Genomic DNA, 18,873 nt, shown 5'->3' with positions numbered 1-18,873 from the left:
TTAAAGCAGGCTGACTGACTCAACTGGTGCTTTTGCATGTCATCTTGGAGACAGCATCAGCAGGGGGGAGGGTGGAGGGAAGGAGGTTGAGGTGGGGAAAGCCAGGGTGGTTGCTCATCTGGTCTTTATTTCCTTTCCCTGTTTCTTAATAGTTCAAGCACTGGGCCTGTTCCAGCTAGAAGCAATGGCATTCTTGCTGTGGTATTTCATCTTGGAGAAGCACAGGCCACAGCCTAAGCATGCTAGCATCCTGTCAGCCTCCACTACATTTCTTTGGGGTATGAGGGTTAGATGGGGTGCTGGGAGTCTTCTCATGGTTTTGTGTTGCAGTAAGAAGAGTTCTACAAAGGGCCCGTACTTCATCCTCAGCGTGAAGAATTTCCTAGCTGCAAAGCGTTACAACAACTGCCTATCTACTTGCCTTACCTTCTGCCATGTGGTTTTTGTTTACTTTTTTAAATGAGGCATCAGTGAAGATGCCACAAGCAGTTACGTAGAAAATGACATTTCTGACTACTTTAACTATCCAGATCTTAGCGAAAATGGAAAATGTATGAAAGAAAACATCTATTGAGCAGAGCCTTTAAAAAAATTGGTGCAAGAGGGGCGAGATCAGGTTCACTGGTAATAGACCTTTAGTAGCACTTGTCCAAAAACCTTATCTGAGAAATTGTATAACTCAGATTTTCATATACTGCTCACTTTTGTGGTAACAAATATTAATTATACTCTCACAATGTGAAGTATGCTAGTAGTGTCTGTACTTTAGATAAAAAATTGAGGCACAGAGAGATCAAGTAACTTGTCCACAAACTCACAAGAAGAGGTTGTAGTAAGCCAGAAATTAAACCCAGACCTCCAGAGGCCCAGTCCGGTGCCCTAACCACAACACCACATTCTTTTTCTCATGACTTTCTCCTGCTGGATTTTTCTTAGTTTACTTATACCAATTCTTATGCTTCAGCGTACAGGTCTTGCCAACTTCCAATCACCTAGAAATTCACCATCATAAATTACCCCGTGAAGCAGGTCTTGAATAAGAATTTGGTGGGCAGTTGAAAGAGACGCTGTCCCTTTAAAAGCAGTAGGAAGGAAGAAGGCTGAGTTCTTCCAGTAACATCCTTTCCTCGGAAACTTGACCTTATTGTCTTATTATTTCCTTAGCTTTCTATGATTTGTTTTGAAGAGATAAAACATTTACAGGAGTTTTGCATTTCTGATTCAGGCTAAAAAAGATCCGTCTTTATTGTAATTCATATACACGTGAAGGGAACAAGAAGAGCCTAGAGCGTGTCAGCCCAGAGGGTGCAGCAAGTAAGGTAAAGTCAAATCAAAGCAAAATAAGCAGTTTTCTGAATCATAAAACTGCTAACATCTCATTTCCTATTGCATTGTGCCTCATGGTTAAATTAAAATATTCTCTGCCCCTGCACAGTGCTCTGTGCCTTCCTTCACATGCCCTTTCTCCAGCTCTGCCCAAGCTGTAGGCTTGCCAGAAGCAGAGCGCTCCTCCTTTGGCCACTGCATAGAGACAGCCTGGCCAGGTGGCCACAGCCTCCTGGCTCCTGTGAGAGGCCAGCAGAATACGTTGCCTTTCTCCTTTGAGAGCACAGGACAGAGACTGTTCAGGAAGCTACTGTGTAGGAACTTGTTATCTTTCTTAAGAATGTCTTTCTTAATTAAGAATATTTCAATATCTGTCATATTTAGTTGACCTCACTGAGGGTTACAAAATTGTTAGGGTAGAAGTAAAACAGATGATACTTGTGGGATCATACTGTTTTATTAGGAAACTGCACTAAGAAACAAATTCCTGTTATTGTTAGATATATGATATCATGATATGACATGGTAGGTGCATGATGATGATGATGTCAAAACTTCTAGCTGAAATAAAATCATTTATTGAAATTGACTCACTGGTGTCAACAGAATCCACTCTGCCTCAAAGGAAAAAAAGCCCAAATATAAGCCAATGGTTTCTCTTGACACCCCTGGAGATCAGCAAACTTAGTTTCTAATGAACTACAAAGAGTTGCAGATTCCCAAGTTGAGGTGTCTCCTTAAGATCACTGTGGTATTTGAAATTCCTCCCAAAGTACCTTTAGCAAATGCAGCCCAGCAGAAACCGACGCACATACATGCGACATGTATGACAGGAATGAGAGCTGCAACACTACCAGATTTACAAAGGGATAAAGACACCAAAAGATGCAGATAGTCATACAGCAGGATTTTATAAAGCCAGTAGAGCAGCAGAGGAAACTACCTCCCCTCAGCACCCATAGTCCTTTCATTCTTAATACAGGCCCTTCCTCTGCTCCTCTCTGTAAATTCACACTAAATCCAGTTGCACCCAGTATAAGACTAAGCTACGGTAGTTCATGAAGAGTAAGTGCTAAATATGTTTTACAGTGAATTAAATGAGTCACCACATCTGCATCAATTAAGGTTTCAATTCAACTTTCGCACACAGTTCAAATAATAGAGGCAACACTATTCTTGCATGTGTAGGGTGACATGACAGAAGTCTCAGATTCTCAGTCAAAGAATAAGACAAAAAGCAATACAAACTCCACGGTAACCACATAATTTGGAAACTTCCCTGATCCACATCCTTTTAAAATTTGCTCCGACCAAATAGTGGCACATCCATCTAGCCTAGATTGAGTCTTCTCATGCAGTTTCTTCACCTTAACACTTAATAAGAAAAGTACCACCATCACAGGGTCTAATGGACATCCACAGCCGCATATCAACATCATATTCCAGTCCAAATCTTCTCTTCAGTCTGAGTCTTGGCATAAGCATGTCTTAGAACAGCACTGAAGCAGAAGGCAACTGTCCTCACTTTAAATGGAGCTTTAAAAGCACATACCTACCACTCAGATTTGGAATATAACGACCTCCAGTGACAGATGTCTTCCTTCCTATCTACTGTGCTTCTGGAAGGGTCCCATGACCTATGAGGAGGCAAGGGGATCTACCAGAGCTAGTGCACTGCTTGTTAAAGGACAAAAGATAGTCATCCTTAGACCTGCCAACTCATCATTAGCACAGGGCCCCAGCTGCATCATATTAGCCTTAGGAGAAATCTGAAACCCGCCTGAAGCCATCTAAGTGTGGATCAATTAAACAGGTCCTACAGGAACAAAAATATGAGTCCTGACCTCCGCTTGGAAGAGTTAAACTCTGATTATAGCAAGGGTGTGACCTTAACTACTCTAAAACTCTGACTCTGGCTACTGAACGTTTTAAATGTAGTGCACTAGGAGAAGAGAAGGGGGAAGGGAGAAAGAGGAGGAGAGTATTGCCATTGTAAGTTTTCAAGCAACAAATGAAGAAGGACAAAAGAGTCCACACATCAGGAAACTATTAAAATGAATACACTCCTAGTTTCTTCATAATTAATTCAGCATGGCCAATTTTGTATCAGAGACGGGGAAAGAAAGATTTCAACCACTTCCTTTTATCTCAAGCTGTTTGGAAGAATATGATCCTGTAACACTGAAAAGAAGTGCCTCACTGCATCCTAGCAGGAGAGTGTAATTTTAACTCTTCCACATGCCTAATTTGATATGCAAATCTATTTTCTATGTGACATACAATCCTTAAATCACACAGCAGAGACCCAGGTTCGTTTAGGCGCAACCCATCCCCACTCTCTACTTCATACTGCATTAAATAACACACACAGAGCAGTTTTCACTGCATTATTCCCTAAGATAATTTTTTCCAGGAAGTTTGCTTCATTGTGTAAGTTAACATTTGGTTCACATTTTGAAAGTTATCTTCATATGCCTAAGGATCAGAGACCTATTCTTGCCCTGTTCTTGAAATTCTAGCTTCTGGGTTAGGCTGAGTTATGCAACAGTTTCAAAAGGAAGTTCATTAAGCAGCTATTTATATGCTCAAGTAATTCCATTGTCTTGAAAATCCTACGGGAACAAATGTATTAAAGCTGTGGTTGGCTCAAGTGTAAATGATCAGTTTGGGAGCTCTTTCACAGTAATTGAACAAGCAAGGAGCAGCACGCACAGGTAAAAAAAATCCTTGAAGTACAGTTAATGAAGATAATTGCAGCCTCAAGAAATGCAGAAATGTTGGGAAGGGCATAACGACATCTCCACCCTACAAATGCTGAGCTGAGGCACAGTCTGATTACGTGTCCTGACCAAGATCAGACAGGAAATCCGTCAGAGCTACATACTCAATTTAGATGTTGGAAGTCCAAGACTAGTCCCTTCACCACGTTACCATTTTTTCCAAATCCTTTTCTATTACGCTGCTTTTGTCACTGCTTGTGCAAATACCTCCAAGTCTTTTTTATTAGTAAGGCAAAAGCCTGTGAAAGTCAATACAATTGTTCTCTCAGACTGTATGGTACTGAGATTTTCTATGCTTTCTATCCCTATACTGGCTACGAAGTGAAGAATAGGATGAGTGAAGAAGGAAATCCACACTATCGACTCCTCAGAGCATTCAGTGTTTGCTAATTGACGCATCAGACAGTAACTAATATTTGGCAATACTGCAAGTATTGTGCTTCAAACTGGCTTAGCACAGAAAGAGTATTATATATCTTCAGCCCAAGGATGGTTCTAATGATCATCTCAACTAAGCATTTTGTAACAGAAGAAAAGCCTTTGTTCCAAAAGCATGGCTAGGATTCTGAAAAATCTGCAAAACCAGATTTTGATTTAAATGTTAGAAAGTTTGCCAAGCCAGACTTCTAGACTTTGATCAGCACGTCCATGACAACCATGCCTATTGCTTTAATCAACATCAGAAACCATGTGCATGTTATTAGTAACAAATACTGCCAAATCTTACTGTTGGTTTACCATTGTGGAAACAAGATCAAAATCACAGTTAACATACAATATGTTGACAACACTGATTTTTCAAAGCAGCTAAGAGATATGTCCTCACTTACATATTAAAATGACAAAAATAAAATTGCTCTTCTGCCCTTTCAAAAGATACCTATAAAAAGTTCATTGATACAAGTTAATTGATGTACTTTTAAATGTTCTTCCAAAGAGTGAGTTTGGGGAATGAAAATATGTTTGTAACAGCAGAAATAGGATATTTGTTCAAGTGAAATAAAAAGATGAATATTATTTTGGATTGTGTGCTACACAACCTTGCTTTTTTTTTTTTTTCTTCCTTCTAATACTCTATTCCTGGAAAATTACATTCCATTGTGAACACCACCCTGTTAGAAAGACACTGACTAAATGGAGCCACATCCTAGAAGAGCAAGAGAAGTGAACAGGGATTATTGTCGTAACAGGAAAGATTCAAAGGGCTAAAAGCTAAATATGTCCCTCTAAATTGGCAGAGACGGACAGCCTGGAGAGGAGAAGCTGTGAGGGATGCAAGAGTAGTCGAAAACATTTTTAAAACCACCAGGACAAAGAAAGTAGAGGACTACATCTAGGCTAAGTATGGGTACAAGCCTGAAGATGAAATTAAGAAAGAAAAAATGTGTGTATGAGCAAACTTCTGCATATACTAGGCTGTGAAAATGTTTTCCAGGCAAGGTGACAAAATACACTAGCAAGAGCTCGGTATATGGGAGTATATGCTGGAGTAGCAAACAGACACATTAAAAATACAGCCTAACTGGTCTTTCCCCCTTTTTAATTGCGTGATTCTTTGGGAGGCCAGGCATCCACTCCAGCACCTCATCAGCCATTCTCCCCAGCCCAACATGCCGACTGTGAGCAGGAAGGCTACCCATGTGCATACTGTCCTACATAAGAGATGGGGAGGAATCCTACTGATTTAGTCAGATGACAGACTATTATAGTTTCATCATTTTTTTGGACCCCACTACAGAGCCACTTCCTACCATGATCAGATTTTCAGCATGTAAGTGCTACAAGTGCAAGAAAAAGTTTCAAATTAGTTGTAGTAACTGACATGCAACTCTACCAAGTCTTAAAAACAGGCTTGTGCTCCACTGCAGTTATGGATGTGGTTGCCTGAATTCCTCACACTTGCCGGGATGATAAAAGCCATACAGTAGATTCCCCAGTCAGAGACTGAAATAGTGCTAGGCCTTCTGACAGACAAGAACCCCTAAAAATCCCAATCAAAAAAAAATAGCTGCTGGCCTCTTCTTTTAAGTTACACTGGAAGGCATTTCCATTTTTTCTACATTTTTCAGCCTTGTCTTCCTCAGATACAACTTTGTCCTAGCAACATTAACTGGGCAGTATCTAGAAACCCTACAGTATCTGGTGTTTAGTAAATCAAATAAAAGAAGTTTCTATTTTAATAATAATGTTGTAATGAAAAGTCTGCTTTCCAATAGAGTTATCCCCCTTTTCCTTTAATTGTCGCATATCAAGTAAGAGTTCTCATCATAGCACTACACACAAATTATGCCAGAGACAAGAAGGCTGAAGCGAATCATTAATCTGGTTTCTTTATCCCCTAGGCACTCTTTCTATATTGCATGCAGTAATTAAAGATGCAGTTACAATTCATTTAAATACTTCAAAAGTGACCACAGTGTCACACATCAGCAACATTATACACCAGCAATGCGGACTATGCACAGAAAGCGAAAATAAACAGGCTATATTTAGTTTGCTAAACATAACCTCAGTATCTGTCTAGGTAATCTGTTGATATTCAAATTTAAAGTAACACAAAAATCAGAAAGGACAAAGAAAAACGTTGGCAAATCTACAGATTCCCTTTTACGGGCCATTTCAGCATTACTTTTGCTGAGGACTCTCACACATGTCCAAGTGTCTTGATGCTTCTACACAGCCTTCAGAGCTGAGAAAGGTCACAGAGGACTTCAGTGAATTGCCCAGTGCGCTACAACTTGCAGCAGAGTCAGAAACAGAGCCCCAGAACACTCAGTACTTCAAATCAGTCATACTACTTCCTTTTTCCAATTGAATGTTTTGAGTATGCTTTATCAGTGTCATTTTGTCTTTCTCAAAACTCTGCCTGCAGAGGAGTGCAAAATAAAAGCGCTATCAGTCTTTTAACCCCATCTAATTGTTGTGCTGACTTACAATTAAGAGTGTCAGAGGGCTCACATTTCAAAATACAGCTCCAGTGCGCCAGCAAATCACTTTACAGCCAGTCAGTGGATCAAGCTAGAGTTTTATACTATGGCTTTTCTGCTCTCTCTGGTGAAATATCCTTACACACAGACCCTTAAAGAGGTCCCCTACACTGTACTGTCTTTCTCCTATGTTCTTTATCTTTCAGCTACGTAACACAAACTCAGGAGGAAGACAAAGGGAAGAAGAGCATTTAGTAAAGCGTTCCTCTGCCTTGCACTTTGAGGAAACCCTCTGCAAGTTGCTATTTATAATGAATCTAGTCTCAAGCACGGCATGTGGGTGTTTTGTTTTGTTTGTGCTGACTGTTCAAACTGATACTTTGAGAGAATCGTCTTGGGAAAGCAAGTGCTTTATGTCCATCACTGCCAAGTGATTTGGCAAATTCTTCTACGAGATGCACAGTCTGATAGGTTCCATTAGAGCGCCGTTGGCCAGTTACCAGCCGAAAAGCTTAACTTAAACAATTTTAAAACCTTATTATGGCCAATTTGTGGTTTTGGCTGAGGAAAGAAGAGGCATACCAAAAAAATAGAGGCAGCTGGGTGTCAATGAAGGATGGAATATTGATGTCATTTTCATTGCTGTGCCACACAAAAAAAAACCACTGGCTTTACACACACGCATTGAATCTCATTAAAGCAAACACATGCACTGCTTTTAGGCACATGCATTAGGTACACCTGCAAAGACAATTTCATTTGTCTTAGCATTTCTCTGAATGTCCAAGATAATATATTGCTTCCACACAGCCAGTGAGCTCTTGCATGAATCAGAGGGCAGGGTCATTTCATCTGGCTAGCTGCTGCTGGCCATGGGGCCCAGCAAGAGCTTTTGCAGAACTGCGTTGCTTCTGCAATCCAAGGCCAGCCGGAGTCCCCTTCAGCTGCAGCACTAATGAGACCAGCCCAAGATCAGCTCTAATTGGGATCAAAGTGGGAAGGGGCACTAGGCTGCCACAGCAGCTCTGCCCGCTGCCGCCCCCCCAAGAGTGTCTTAGGGAAGGAAGACCTTCATGTCTGCAGAATCCCCACAAGCAGAACAAACAGGCTGCTATGTAGGCCTAGGTCTAGACAAGAGACCTACTTGAAGGACCAGAAACTCGCCATTACCTGAAGAAAAATCTATTTGGATTTGATCATCCCCAAATAGCTACTTGTACTGACAGCATTAAATAATCTTCAAAATGTCTATGTGAACATACACATAGCTGTTGCAGAGGAAAACAGTCCCATGGCAGGAGAATGCTGGAAACTGTTTTTATAGAGTAAGGCTGTCTAATCAGTTTTTAAAGCACAGCACAAATTGTCAGCTACCCAGAAGAAAGCTAAAAATGCAAAAAACTTGTCCATGTTATGGTTTGCAACCCTATTTGAATATAATTTCAAGCTTGGTAAGAATCTGATAGGGTTTCACAGAACTTCTACAGCCAAGTGCAGAAACCGTGCCAAGACTACCTGGGACTAAAGGGAACAGACAGCATATGGTAACATGGTAACAAGAAAATATTTTGCCCTTATGAACAGTGGCATAACTTTGCCAGATTAACTTAGAATATGAATAAGTGCCTATTTGCAAAAAGAGTAAGCGGAAATAACGTTTACTGAGGGAATTATAGGACCAAAACACTAAAGGTTTATTAGTAAACATTTCAAATCGAGTTAGTATGTGTGGAAAGGGAATAGGAGGTTAATTGTTTAAACAAGATAAATTCCACCATTTGTGAACTAAGAGGCTTTAGGCTAACATCAAAAGTCACAGAATGTGTCTTCTTGCTCTCTCCTGGCACTTAGTTAAGAAAAATCTCTGGTGAAAATAGTTTCCCCCCCCGGCTGGATGAGTACCAAGACTCCGCTGTCACCGAGTGACCAGGCACTCATGCACCCTGCCAGGCAGTGCTGGCTTCTTAGACATGAAGGAACAGTCTGTTTCTTGGAAATGTTTATGTAATTCAGCTGCACTGGTGAAGCTACAGACACTAAATAAACGAGCTCAGGACCTTTCAGGCCATTAGTGTATCTCACTCAGGTTTTGCCTTCCACCAAATACTTTGGTAAACTTTTCAGCTTTGTTGGACCTGGAGGGCAGAGGGAGTTGGAGAACTGCCTTCACTGCTATCAGTACTAATGATGTTTCTTACTTGAGAAAATGAGCTTTTTTGTTTGAGAATCCAAATTCCCGGTGGGGCACAGTTTGGAAAACTGAAGATGTGGAAAGAAAATATCTGTTAGGGCAAAGTATAAACATCCATAAAGCAGAATAGTGAAACACCTACAGAGAATGTTGTAGCTTTGCCAGTAAGCTAATTAACGTCACTGGCAGAGGAGGGAGCTGTGATAGCTGAAAAGTTAAAATAAAAATAAATCAAAAGTTTAGTCTAGCAGTTATAACAGGAAATTACCATTGGAGTCAGGTCTCCTACATTCTTTTGCTGGTTCTGCTTCCGATTTACTGAGCAAGTCAAAGAGGTCACATTTTCAAAGTAGCATCTAATTTGGAAAGCCTCCATTTGTGGTGCCCAACTATACACAGAGAGGACTCCACAGCGTGAAGTCTTCAGTGCCCTCCAGTGCATTTGTGAGGGCAGAGCGTTTAAGCTTGATGCCTCTGAAGTCAGCTACCTAAGCTTGAGAAACCCGTAGTCATCAGCTGCATTGAAAGTAGTCATCTCTGAATGTTTCCCCTGTCTGTAAATTGTGGCTAGTGTAACATATTGCAGTGGGAGTCTGATGTTTAAATACTGTTTACGGCTGGCATAGCATATTGCAGTGGGAGTGTGATATTTAAACACTGTTCATAAACATTTGCAAAACTTCAGACACTCTACTTCCAAAGTCTGTGCTATTAATTCTGGAAATAATTCACCCAGCGACCTGCATTTTTTCTAAAAAAGACTGCTTCTCAGTAAAGGTAGCGTACTAAGGGAAGCTACCTTTCCAGGTCTGACCATAGGAAGAGTTTAAGTAGAGTGCTACTGAAATTGAGAGTTTGAAATAATTCTTTCCTACTGGTCAGATAACATAGCCCCCATTGAATCTGCAAATAAAACAATCCATGAAGGCTCAGGGTGAGGAGGGGAAGAACTCTCAATCATGAGAGCTCTCTGTGCACAGAGTTGCTATTCAATTCCATGAGAACTTCTAGGCGAAGAGAGCATGTGGCTCCTTCTTACAGTGACTTGAGTTGTGCAACAGATTTCTTAGAGACAGAGCCAAATTAAGTGTCCAAAATAAGGACGTCTCCATAAATTAATTTTCCTGCCTATGTTCAATTACAATCTCTCATCCTTATCAAGGGACACCGCGGATCAGAGGATTAAATTCTAGGCGCCTGCCAGCTCTCAGTCTTAGAACTCCAAATGTTTCTCATTATACCAAGGGGGCAGGGGGGGCTGTGCAATACTTCTATGAATATGTGTGTCCAAGCATCAGCTTCATGATCTGTGAGCCATGAGCCAGAACATTTACAGTGACTCGTCAGATTTTGAGAGTCAGGAAACAAATCATTATAGATGTTTGTCTGTTAGTAATGCAGGTTACTACTGGTGCCTGATTTCTTGCAGAAAAATATCACTACACTGAAGAGTAAGTATGGAAAAACAAGTAGGGAATTCTGCTCACTGACACTGCAGGACAAAAAGCGCAGGCAGAATAGGTTTGGGATTCCTACTCTTCTTTCGTTCACCAGTATGCAGGATGGATCACGCTCACTGGTCTGCTCCCACTTGCTCCTGCGTGCGACCATTGAAGGAATACAGCATACATCATCTACATGAGCCGTGGGAGCTGGAGTCCCAAAGTTCCTGCCAAGCTCAGGTCTTCTGCCAAGCACCTGCTTTTTCAATCCATATTTTCACATAGAAAACAATTTGGACCTCCACACTGAGAAATTGTACAAGCTCCCGAAACAAAACAAATCCTTTCCCAGAATGATAGGCCATTTAACTTTTGTAAACTTAATCTGGGAACCTTAAAAAAATGCCCTGGAGGCATAACATATGAATGGATAACAAAGAACCCTTTGATAGATGATGGTACCATTCTGCCACTATCCAAGAGAAAAGCGTCTCCCTCTAGGCAACAATAAACAAAATGCAGCGACTATATGGACAATATTTCAACACCTTGAAATGCATGGGTCTCTGGGAAAATGGGTGTATCTTTACAGCTACCTTCAGGACAGCTGTGTGTAATACTCTCATCTTCACCTAACATTAGCATATTATGTGCATTACTGTGCTTTTGTTAAGTACATCACACAATTTCAGTGAGAATATTTAGAAAAATGTAAAACAATTTACCTTAGGTCACTGTCAACTCTAATAGCTTACTGGGGAAAACAGGCTTTCTTTAGTGAACACTGAACATTTAGACACCGTAACAGTCCATTATATTTGGGAATCCCTTCTTATTTCTCTCAGAATGTAGAGGCCAGTGAAACATTGTTTACAAGGGGAAAAAAACTTAATGAGATTAATAAAATGAATGATTATGCTAATCAAAAACATGTCTTCCTTCCCTACTCAACTCCAGCTTGCACCTTCAGATAAAATAATATATATACCTGCATACTAATGAACTGCCAATATTTCATGGTTTAGAGGCAGTGTAAAACTGACTTGTAAAAAGTCTTAATATAGCTCGTAATACTGAATAGATGAAGATCTAGTAAAGAAATTTAGGGCCTTTCACTAACGTGTTACTTCTCCAGATTTTGCATACAATACTAGTGATATGTACTCAATAGATATCATCCCATTATAATGAAATGGATATTAATAATATATTCCCTGCAAAAAGGGCATAGTCATGTATCTAAGTATTATTTTCAGTGTCACTTTGGAGTTGACAGGTATTCTTGAGCTTTTGCATTCTTCTCTCAGAACTGTTACATTTAAACTTCAATGTATGAGCCATTCATTAAGGGCCTTAATGCCCTTCCTCTAGCTTCTTTTGCCCAAAATCTCTCAATAAAAATTTACTTTTCTACTCCCCACCCCCAACCTTCTTGGTCATTTATTGCTACTTATCTTTCTTTTTTCTTTTAGGCTCGTCCAAAAGGAGAAGGTCTGACTCCATACCAGGGCAAGAAACGCTGTTTTGGTGAATACAAGTGTCCCAAATGCAAGAGAAAATGGATGAGTGGAAACTCTTGGGCTAACATGGGACAAGAATGTATCAAGTGCCACATTAATGTTTATCCTCACAAACAGGTAGGAAAACTGCAGAGCTGCTAATGTACAGGTTAAGAACTAGGAGCATGCTTGTTGAATTTGTAAAGCATAGGTGACTCAAACACAACTTAATGTAAAAGAACAGGACAAGCCAGGCAATTGCGAGTTCTTGTTCCTAGTGAGTATCATAAACAGCTTTTGTACTGCTAGCTACGGTTTTTCCAGAAATATAAGTAAACATTATGGTCGTAAAACATACAGTATATGGTTATATACCGTTATATATTATGGTATATAGCATGCCACAAAAAACTGTTCCCCAAACAAGCTGCTATTCTCAGAATCTTGGTAATGGGGACCGGAAGCATCAAAGTTGCAAAATCTGTGTCCTGTCTTTCATTAAAAATACCTCCAGAGCCTGCCTATTTCTGTTATAAAAACAAACTGTAAAGTCTTTTTCTTGGATAAAGTCACCAGAAGATAGAGTAAAACAAAGTGCAGCAGTAGCAATGAGCCTCCTAGTACTTTGGATCCTCTTCATATTAACACCAATTCAATGTTTTTATTCCATTGGTGTCAGTGCAGCCATTTCCAATGTGTACCTCACTTTTTGTCCTTTGTTAGGTAGGGTTGGATTTGGTGGAGGGGTTATGTCTGTTTATAAACATTAGTGATAAAAGAAGAGTGCTAAGATTAACTCCTGGCAACAAAATCCCTTAGTTAATAGCAGTAAAGCAAGACAGCCTAGTCAGAGAAATTTCTCTATTTCAGTAATACTGAGCGATGCCCAAGCAAAGTGAGCTTCAAGGGAAAGCCTTTTGTTAAGCTGAAAGGGTCAACTCTTAAGTAGCAGCTTTTCTAGGAAATCTGTATCTGCGGAGAGGGAGGGTTTAGCCATCTTATCAGCCATAGCATAGCCTTCCCTCCTGCTCCCTATAGATTGGAGTTGTGTATCTCCCTTGAGGCAACTTCCTGACTCGCAGCTGCATTTCCAGCTGCCCAACCTTCCACCTCCTGACGTGAAACTTGACTTCCAGTTTCCTGCTTTACCCCATCAGAATTGGTTACAATCAATCAACCAGTTCAGTGGTTGCTAATGGGAGATGGACAGACGGACTGCATGATTCTGCATGACCTCATACCCCTCGTTTCCCTGACAAATCAGGCTACAAGTTGACTTCGCCAAAGCTGAATTTTCATGCAGAAGGTCACTTTTGACAACACCATGAAAAATAAGTTTGGCCAATAAGCTGTGCAGAATTGTGACCTTGCGTAGCCAGAAAGAAACCGTTCCTAGCTCCCTTCTAGGAAATGATTTCAGACCTGCAGCTAATACTGGAGCAACACCTAGGTTTAATGCTATCAATTCCAGTACAATCAGATATGAGACATCTGGGAGTGCAGCTGTCTAAAGAAGCCGTACAATAATATTTCACTTCAAAATGGCTGATACAGAACAAACATAAGAAACATCCTGGAAAAATTTGAGTGGGATTTTGCAATATTATAGAAAATTGTTGTGGATGGAAAGAGTGAGAATTATTTTAAAAGAATTCAGGAGGTGTGATTTTCCTCAGAGGTAATTCATCCTAGCTGAACCTCAGCAATAACTAGAGCTCTGCATGTGTCAAGTTACCTGCTGTCCACTCATAGAAAATACTCAAATCATAGGTCAATCATTTAGATGTACTTGCGGTAGGTAGAAAGGAAATTCCACTAGGAGTCTTAGGTGTCTCATTAGCTACCTAAGTGCTTGTAAAATTCCTATTTAAAAAAAAAAAAAAAGCTTTTTCTGTGGGCTCATACAGAACACTTCATACCATTTCATATGATTGGGGGGAGAGCAGGGTGGGGGAAAAAAAGACTTATCCAAAGAGTACTGCAACTATGATGAGGAAAGAGAGGACTATTAAAAACTCATTGCAACAAGCAGGAAAAGGAGATAGAAATAGGTTTATTAAGGTTTATCCCATCCTGTAATAGCTAATTGACTGTATTTCCTCCTCTTATACACATATGCATAGTCATTTAATTCTAAGGACAAGATTTGGCTCCAAGTTTCTAGCAACATTGCATTGCAACATGCAGCCAAAATACTGATTTAGAGCTGTTAAGTACCATGGAACAATATGAATTTCATTTAAAAACATGGTGTCTGAATCTCCTCCCCACATACACACACACACTGCACCCTCCAAAGTACCTATTTTTTCCTCCATTAGCCTTATATTTGTGGCAGAAGCCTTGCTTTAAGCTCAGCATGCTTCACCATGAGATGATTTTTCCTTTTTTTTTTGTATCATAGGAAGTATTCTAGTTTACAGTGAACTTATGGCTGAGCCAGTCAATATCATTGTTTCTGTTGACCAGCTGAGAAGATATGATCCATCCCGCTGTCTCTAGGCTAATACCACTCTGATTCCAAACCTGAAAATAAGAAGCTGCACTATAATTCCCCCTGACAAAACTGTGACTGGAAACTATATTGCAAGTGAGAAAAGGGGAAGGGCCTCTCTTTTGTGGAAAACTGCATATGGAAGGAAAGCTAAGCAATTTTCTTTCACTAACTTGCATGAGACATAACTTCAAAGTTTCCAAGGTCTCTGGTTCCTTGTCTCTGTTTAGACAGCTTGCTTAGACAACTGCACCAAAATCCAGCGTGAGCAATGCAGTCATTTATCACATGGATGGAAGCACAGTGTTGAGGGTCAGAGAAATTACAAGATCACTGATTTATAATGCAAGTTTATAAATATTTACCTTGTTCTTCTAAATTCTTTCCATCATTTATGTTAGTGTTCAAGGGGTCACAAGAAATCTCTCAAGAGATATCCCATCCATGCTTTACAAGAAACATTATAGACTTAGGAATATGTATATTTTATAGTAAAGAAGGTTAAGAAGTAGTCCCTTGAGCAAAGCCACCCTTCGAGGTAGGGCTGGAGAAGTCTGCATCTGCCAAGTGCTGTGGTTATCAAAGAGGAGTTGCAGCCTATAGTGTTTATGTAAGTTGTGTTTGCCTTGAAGCCACATATTTTATGTTTTCAAGGGAATAACTGCCGCATGTGCAGCGCAGGTTTCCACAGTCCCCCGAACTGCATTTCCAAGTTGTTCCCTAAGGAGACCAAACCTCAGGATGCAGAAGATCTTTGCTCTTCTAATCTATTCATGTATTCATGCCCCCATCAGTAGATATTGCAAACTGTATGAGATCTCGAGGCTGGTCAGAGTGCCTTTCAACTAGGCTTCCAGATGTAAACAACTTGCAGCCAGTCGCTAGTGCTCTTTCCCAGATTTTGAACTTACAACCTCGAGTTGGAACATTTCATATCCTGTTGTCTCTGCCTCACCTCTGTCTGCTTCTCTTTCTTGGTTTTACTGTCATCGTTCTATTTTCTTTTCATTCTTCCAGAGGTGCCCCATGCTTTTTCTGATTAAACACATCAGCTGCAGCCAGACAGTAAAGAACACAGTGTCTGTTCATAGCCAGCAGCAGAGGAGAGCTAACTTAGGCTGCGTGAGGTCAGCGCTGCTTCTTGGCTCAGCCTCTTTGCTGACCCATACATGTTTTTTTCCAAGCGCCCCGTGCCACACCAGACTCTCTCTAAACATTTATCAGCCTTTATCGGCGTGGTGTTATTCTGCACTGTTTCAGAAAATATTGTGTATCCAGGCCCTAGTACTCTTATGTTAGTAATTCTCTTTAATTAAAAAGAAATCTTTCACTGAACTTTCATAAAATAGAGTCCAGTGTTTCTACATTGAGAATTAAAGCAAATGTGCATATTGCGCACATAGGATTATTCTGGTTTTAGTTTGTATTATAATAAACTGTTAACAGTGCTACACCCCCTTAGCGGTTTCTGCATATATTTCCCATTTATTCCTTAGATCGATTACTCTGTTGGCAGAGCTCTCATGCATGAGTTGAGTTCCTACACATTTCTAAAAGCTTTTAGCAATCAGTTTTTTCTCTCAGTGCATTAGTGGAGATCCTCAGTTAATTCTACTACAAGACTCCTACTAACTTTATTATATGGGTTCAGAAATAACACACAGTGTTTTCACTCTCATCTGAATCTTCCAGCACAGAACTGCAACAATAGACGGGACTGCAGATTATATTAACACAGGACTGCTCCTTCTACAGAAATACTTTTGTAGCAAACTAGTTTGTGTACCTCTTATTATTACTTGGAGTATAAATATATTCATACCTAACGAAGAAAGAGGGTGGAAAGAAGAGAGATCGGAAGGAGGACTTTTGCATAGCCTTTTAATATTTTTTCCAATTTAACTCATCTAAGAAAAGATGTTCTCTCTCCCTAGAAGCCATGCTTCTGTTGTTCCATATTTATACTCAAGGCACCTCTACAGATAAAACTCCATTCAAGTTAAAGAAATCAATATTGCCGCTTTGTAGTATCTATTCTTTTACCTGCAAAGTCAGCACACTAGGTAAGTGATGTGATCATAGCACAAATAATTCATACTTAAGTGAAAAAAAAATATTTTAATTACCAAAATCCAGGTGACCTGGCCAGACGGGAGGTTTTTTTTTTTGTTTGTTTGTTTGTTTGTTTTAAAATCGATTCTCGTTCAGACAGAATTTACCTCTAGTGAAATAAACGATTTGTTCTCCAGAGCAATCTGGGTGGTCAATACTTCCTCTCTGCAGTATGGTGGAATTCGGCACCCTTTCTTTTGGTTACTTTTTCCTCTACCATTTGGTAAACATTGTTGTGATCTAACAGATAAAAAAAAAGGCATCTGAACACTATTAAAAATATGAGGGATCATTTTATCAAAAGATGCAAGTCATTGTTGTTTCCTCGACGTTTAGTAGCCTTTTGTCAAATTGTAAGAGCCTCCAAAGCTACCAAAATGACCCAGCTGCAAACAATTCAGACAGCATCGTAGGACAGTCAGGTTCATATTTTCCTGGTGAGGACATATTGTGAAATTCTCCATTCTCAAAAAATGTATACAGCATGAAAGAATTGGCTCATTATACGCGGTCACCTGTCTACACACAGGAAGACTCATTCCGGGTCAGATCAACACCCCCTGTTCTGAGCTTAAACCTGAGCAGTACAGGATGCTTAGGAAGTGGTACAGATATAAGGCAAAAATTAGCAATGCTTTCTTAGGATGCTTTCACTCCCTCCAGTAACACCAAGTGAGTATCCTAGCGTTCCCACAGTTTCTCCCTAGAAAGATCAGCCTCTGTAGAGTCTATTCAATAGCTAAGGTATAACCACATGGGCCACCATGCTTTGTTATGTAACCATGAATATCAGGGGTTAGGATGCTTTTGTCCGCATTAGAACAAAAAAAAAAATTAAGTCCTTATATTCAGGATTGCCTGACTTTCATTGCAATGAATTCAGAACTTATTCTCAGTTCCCAAGGTTGCCCGTTTCTCCAGTTGTCATCTCCATCCCTCCATTTCATGTTCCCTGCTTTACTCAATCTACATACTCTTCACAGTCCCATAGGGCTTGTCCACTTTATATCAAAAGGGACGGCCAGAGCCTGAATACTTTCATTTAGCTGGCTCAGACAATATTATCACAGTACTGAAGATGATAATCTCTCCTCTGGATAGCTCTGGGGTAGCAATTCAAGCACATATGCTGGATCTTTGCAGGGCTTGTACAGCTATGCTAAAATCTTCTTTTCCTATGCATACCTTTTGCTAGTTGGTCCCTAGACATCGAAGCAGCCATGCTTCCGCTGTAGCCTGCTCTTGATGGCTTGAGACGCATTTCACTCAAGGAAACGTTCCAGTACCGCTCCCCACAAGGGATGTCCCTGTGCAGTCCTGCACTCTTATTCCACATACCCTATCTGTGAGAATGAGTTTTTAATCCCTCTGGGGCGGGAGAGGTCTCAGCAATTTTACAGCTGTGTATATACTTTTGAGTGCTCTATAAATAAGGCTCTAAATCTCTGCATTTAAGAGAGCGAGCTGAATATATATTACTAAAAGTAATACAAGAGCCTAACTAGCAGGGCTGCTGCCATTCACCAGGCTAATTCCTTTGAGTGGGGAATCAGGTGGCACTTGCTGTGGCAGAGCCCCGTGACACACAGACAGCCTTGCCGTGAATCTAGTCTTTGTTCCAGGGAAGCATCACGTCCCTTTCCTTTTTCACGATGAAGTTGTGCCTCTCTGTTCCTCCTTTTGCATCTCTGCATCCACTGTGTTCCTAAAGTAGTACATATCCCCATTGGAATACACACATGAATTCACAGGATAGCTAGGACATGGGACAAAAGTTAGAGGCCTGTTGAACTCAAGCCTTGTTAAAGAAAAGGAGGACAAAGCTGCTCTATGGCTGGTCCAGAAGTAGTTTTCTAGGTAGGTAGTTATTCTGAAGAACAGAAGTCTCTGATGGGACTTAGTCCTACCTCTTATGCTTCCCAGCAGTTTGGGTTTTGTAGTTGTTTATGCTCCTTTTTACACTGCTCCAGCAAGGGAGCCAGTCCTTATAGCTATTCACTGGCATTCTTGTCATTGTGACAGCCCGGATGCTAAGCTTTGAATTTTCATTTTCTTCCCTGCCCACTCTAGCAGCAGCATCTGTGCCTGTGGTTGCTTCCTGG

At 40.4% G+C, this 18,873-nt stretch overlaps 1 protein-coding gene and 1 long non-coding RNA gene across 4 annotated transcripts in view; one reads left to right on the top strand and one right to left on the bottom strand.

The window, feature by feature from the left end:
* Positions 1-18,873, bottom strand: part of LOC138067826 (uncharacterized) — a 103,925-nt gene that overhangs the window by 71,362 nt on the left and 13,690 nt on the right. The window lies entirely within an intron of this gene.
* The window catches only part of ZCCHC24 (zinc finger CCHC-type containing 24), a 123,234-nt gene that overhangs the window by 93,082 nt on the left and 11,279 nt on the right, over positions 1-18,873 (top strand). The window contains exons 3-4 of one of the 3 annotated variants that reach the window (XR_011142217.1): positions 12,139-12,303; positions 16,594-16,722. Coding sequence is in view for 2 of the 3 variants with exons in the window: in XM_068950577.1 (XP_068806678.1) it covers positions 153-463 (311 nt within the window). In the remaining variant the exon portion in view is untranslated. Of the gene's footprint in view, positions 1-152; positions 5,078-12,138; positions 12,304-16,593; positions 16,723-18,873 lie in introns of those variants that run through there. The other 2 variants (XM_068950579.1, XM_068950577.1) reach the window with 2 other exon arrangements.

Source organism: Struthio camelus, chromosome 7, assembly GCF_040807025.1.
Source record: "Struthio camelus isolate bStrCam1 chromosome 7, bStrCam1.hap1, whole genome shotgun sequence".
In the NCBI taxonomy this organism is placed as follows: domain Eukaryota; kingdom Metazoa; phylum Chordata; class Aves; order Struthioniformes; family Struthionidae; genus Struthio; species Struthio camelus.
Note: the sequence above shows the minus strand (reverse complement) of the source record. Positions and strands in the feature narration are given on the sequence as shown.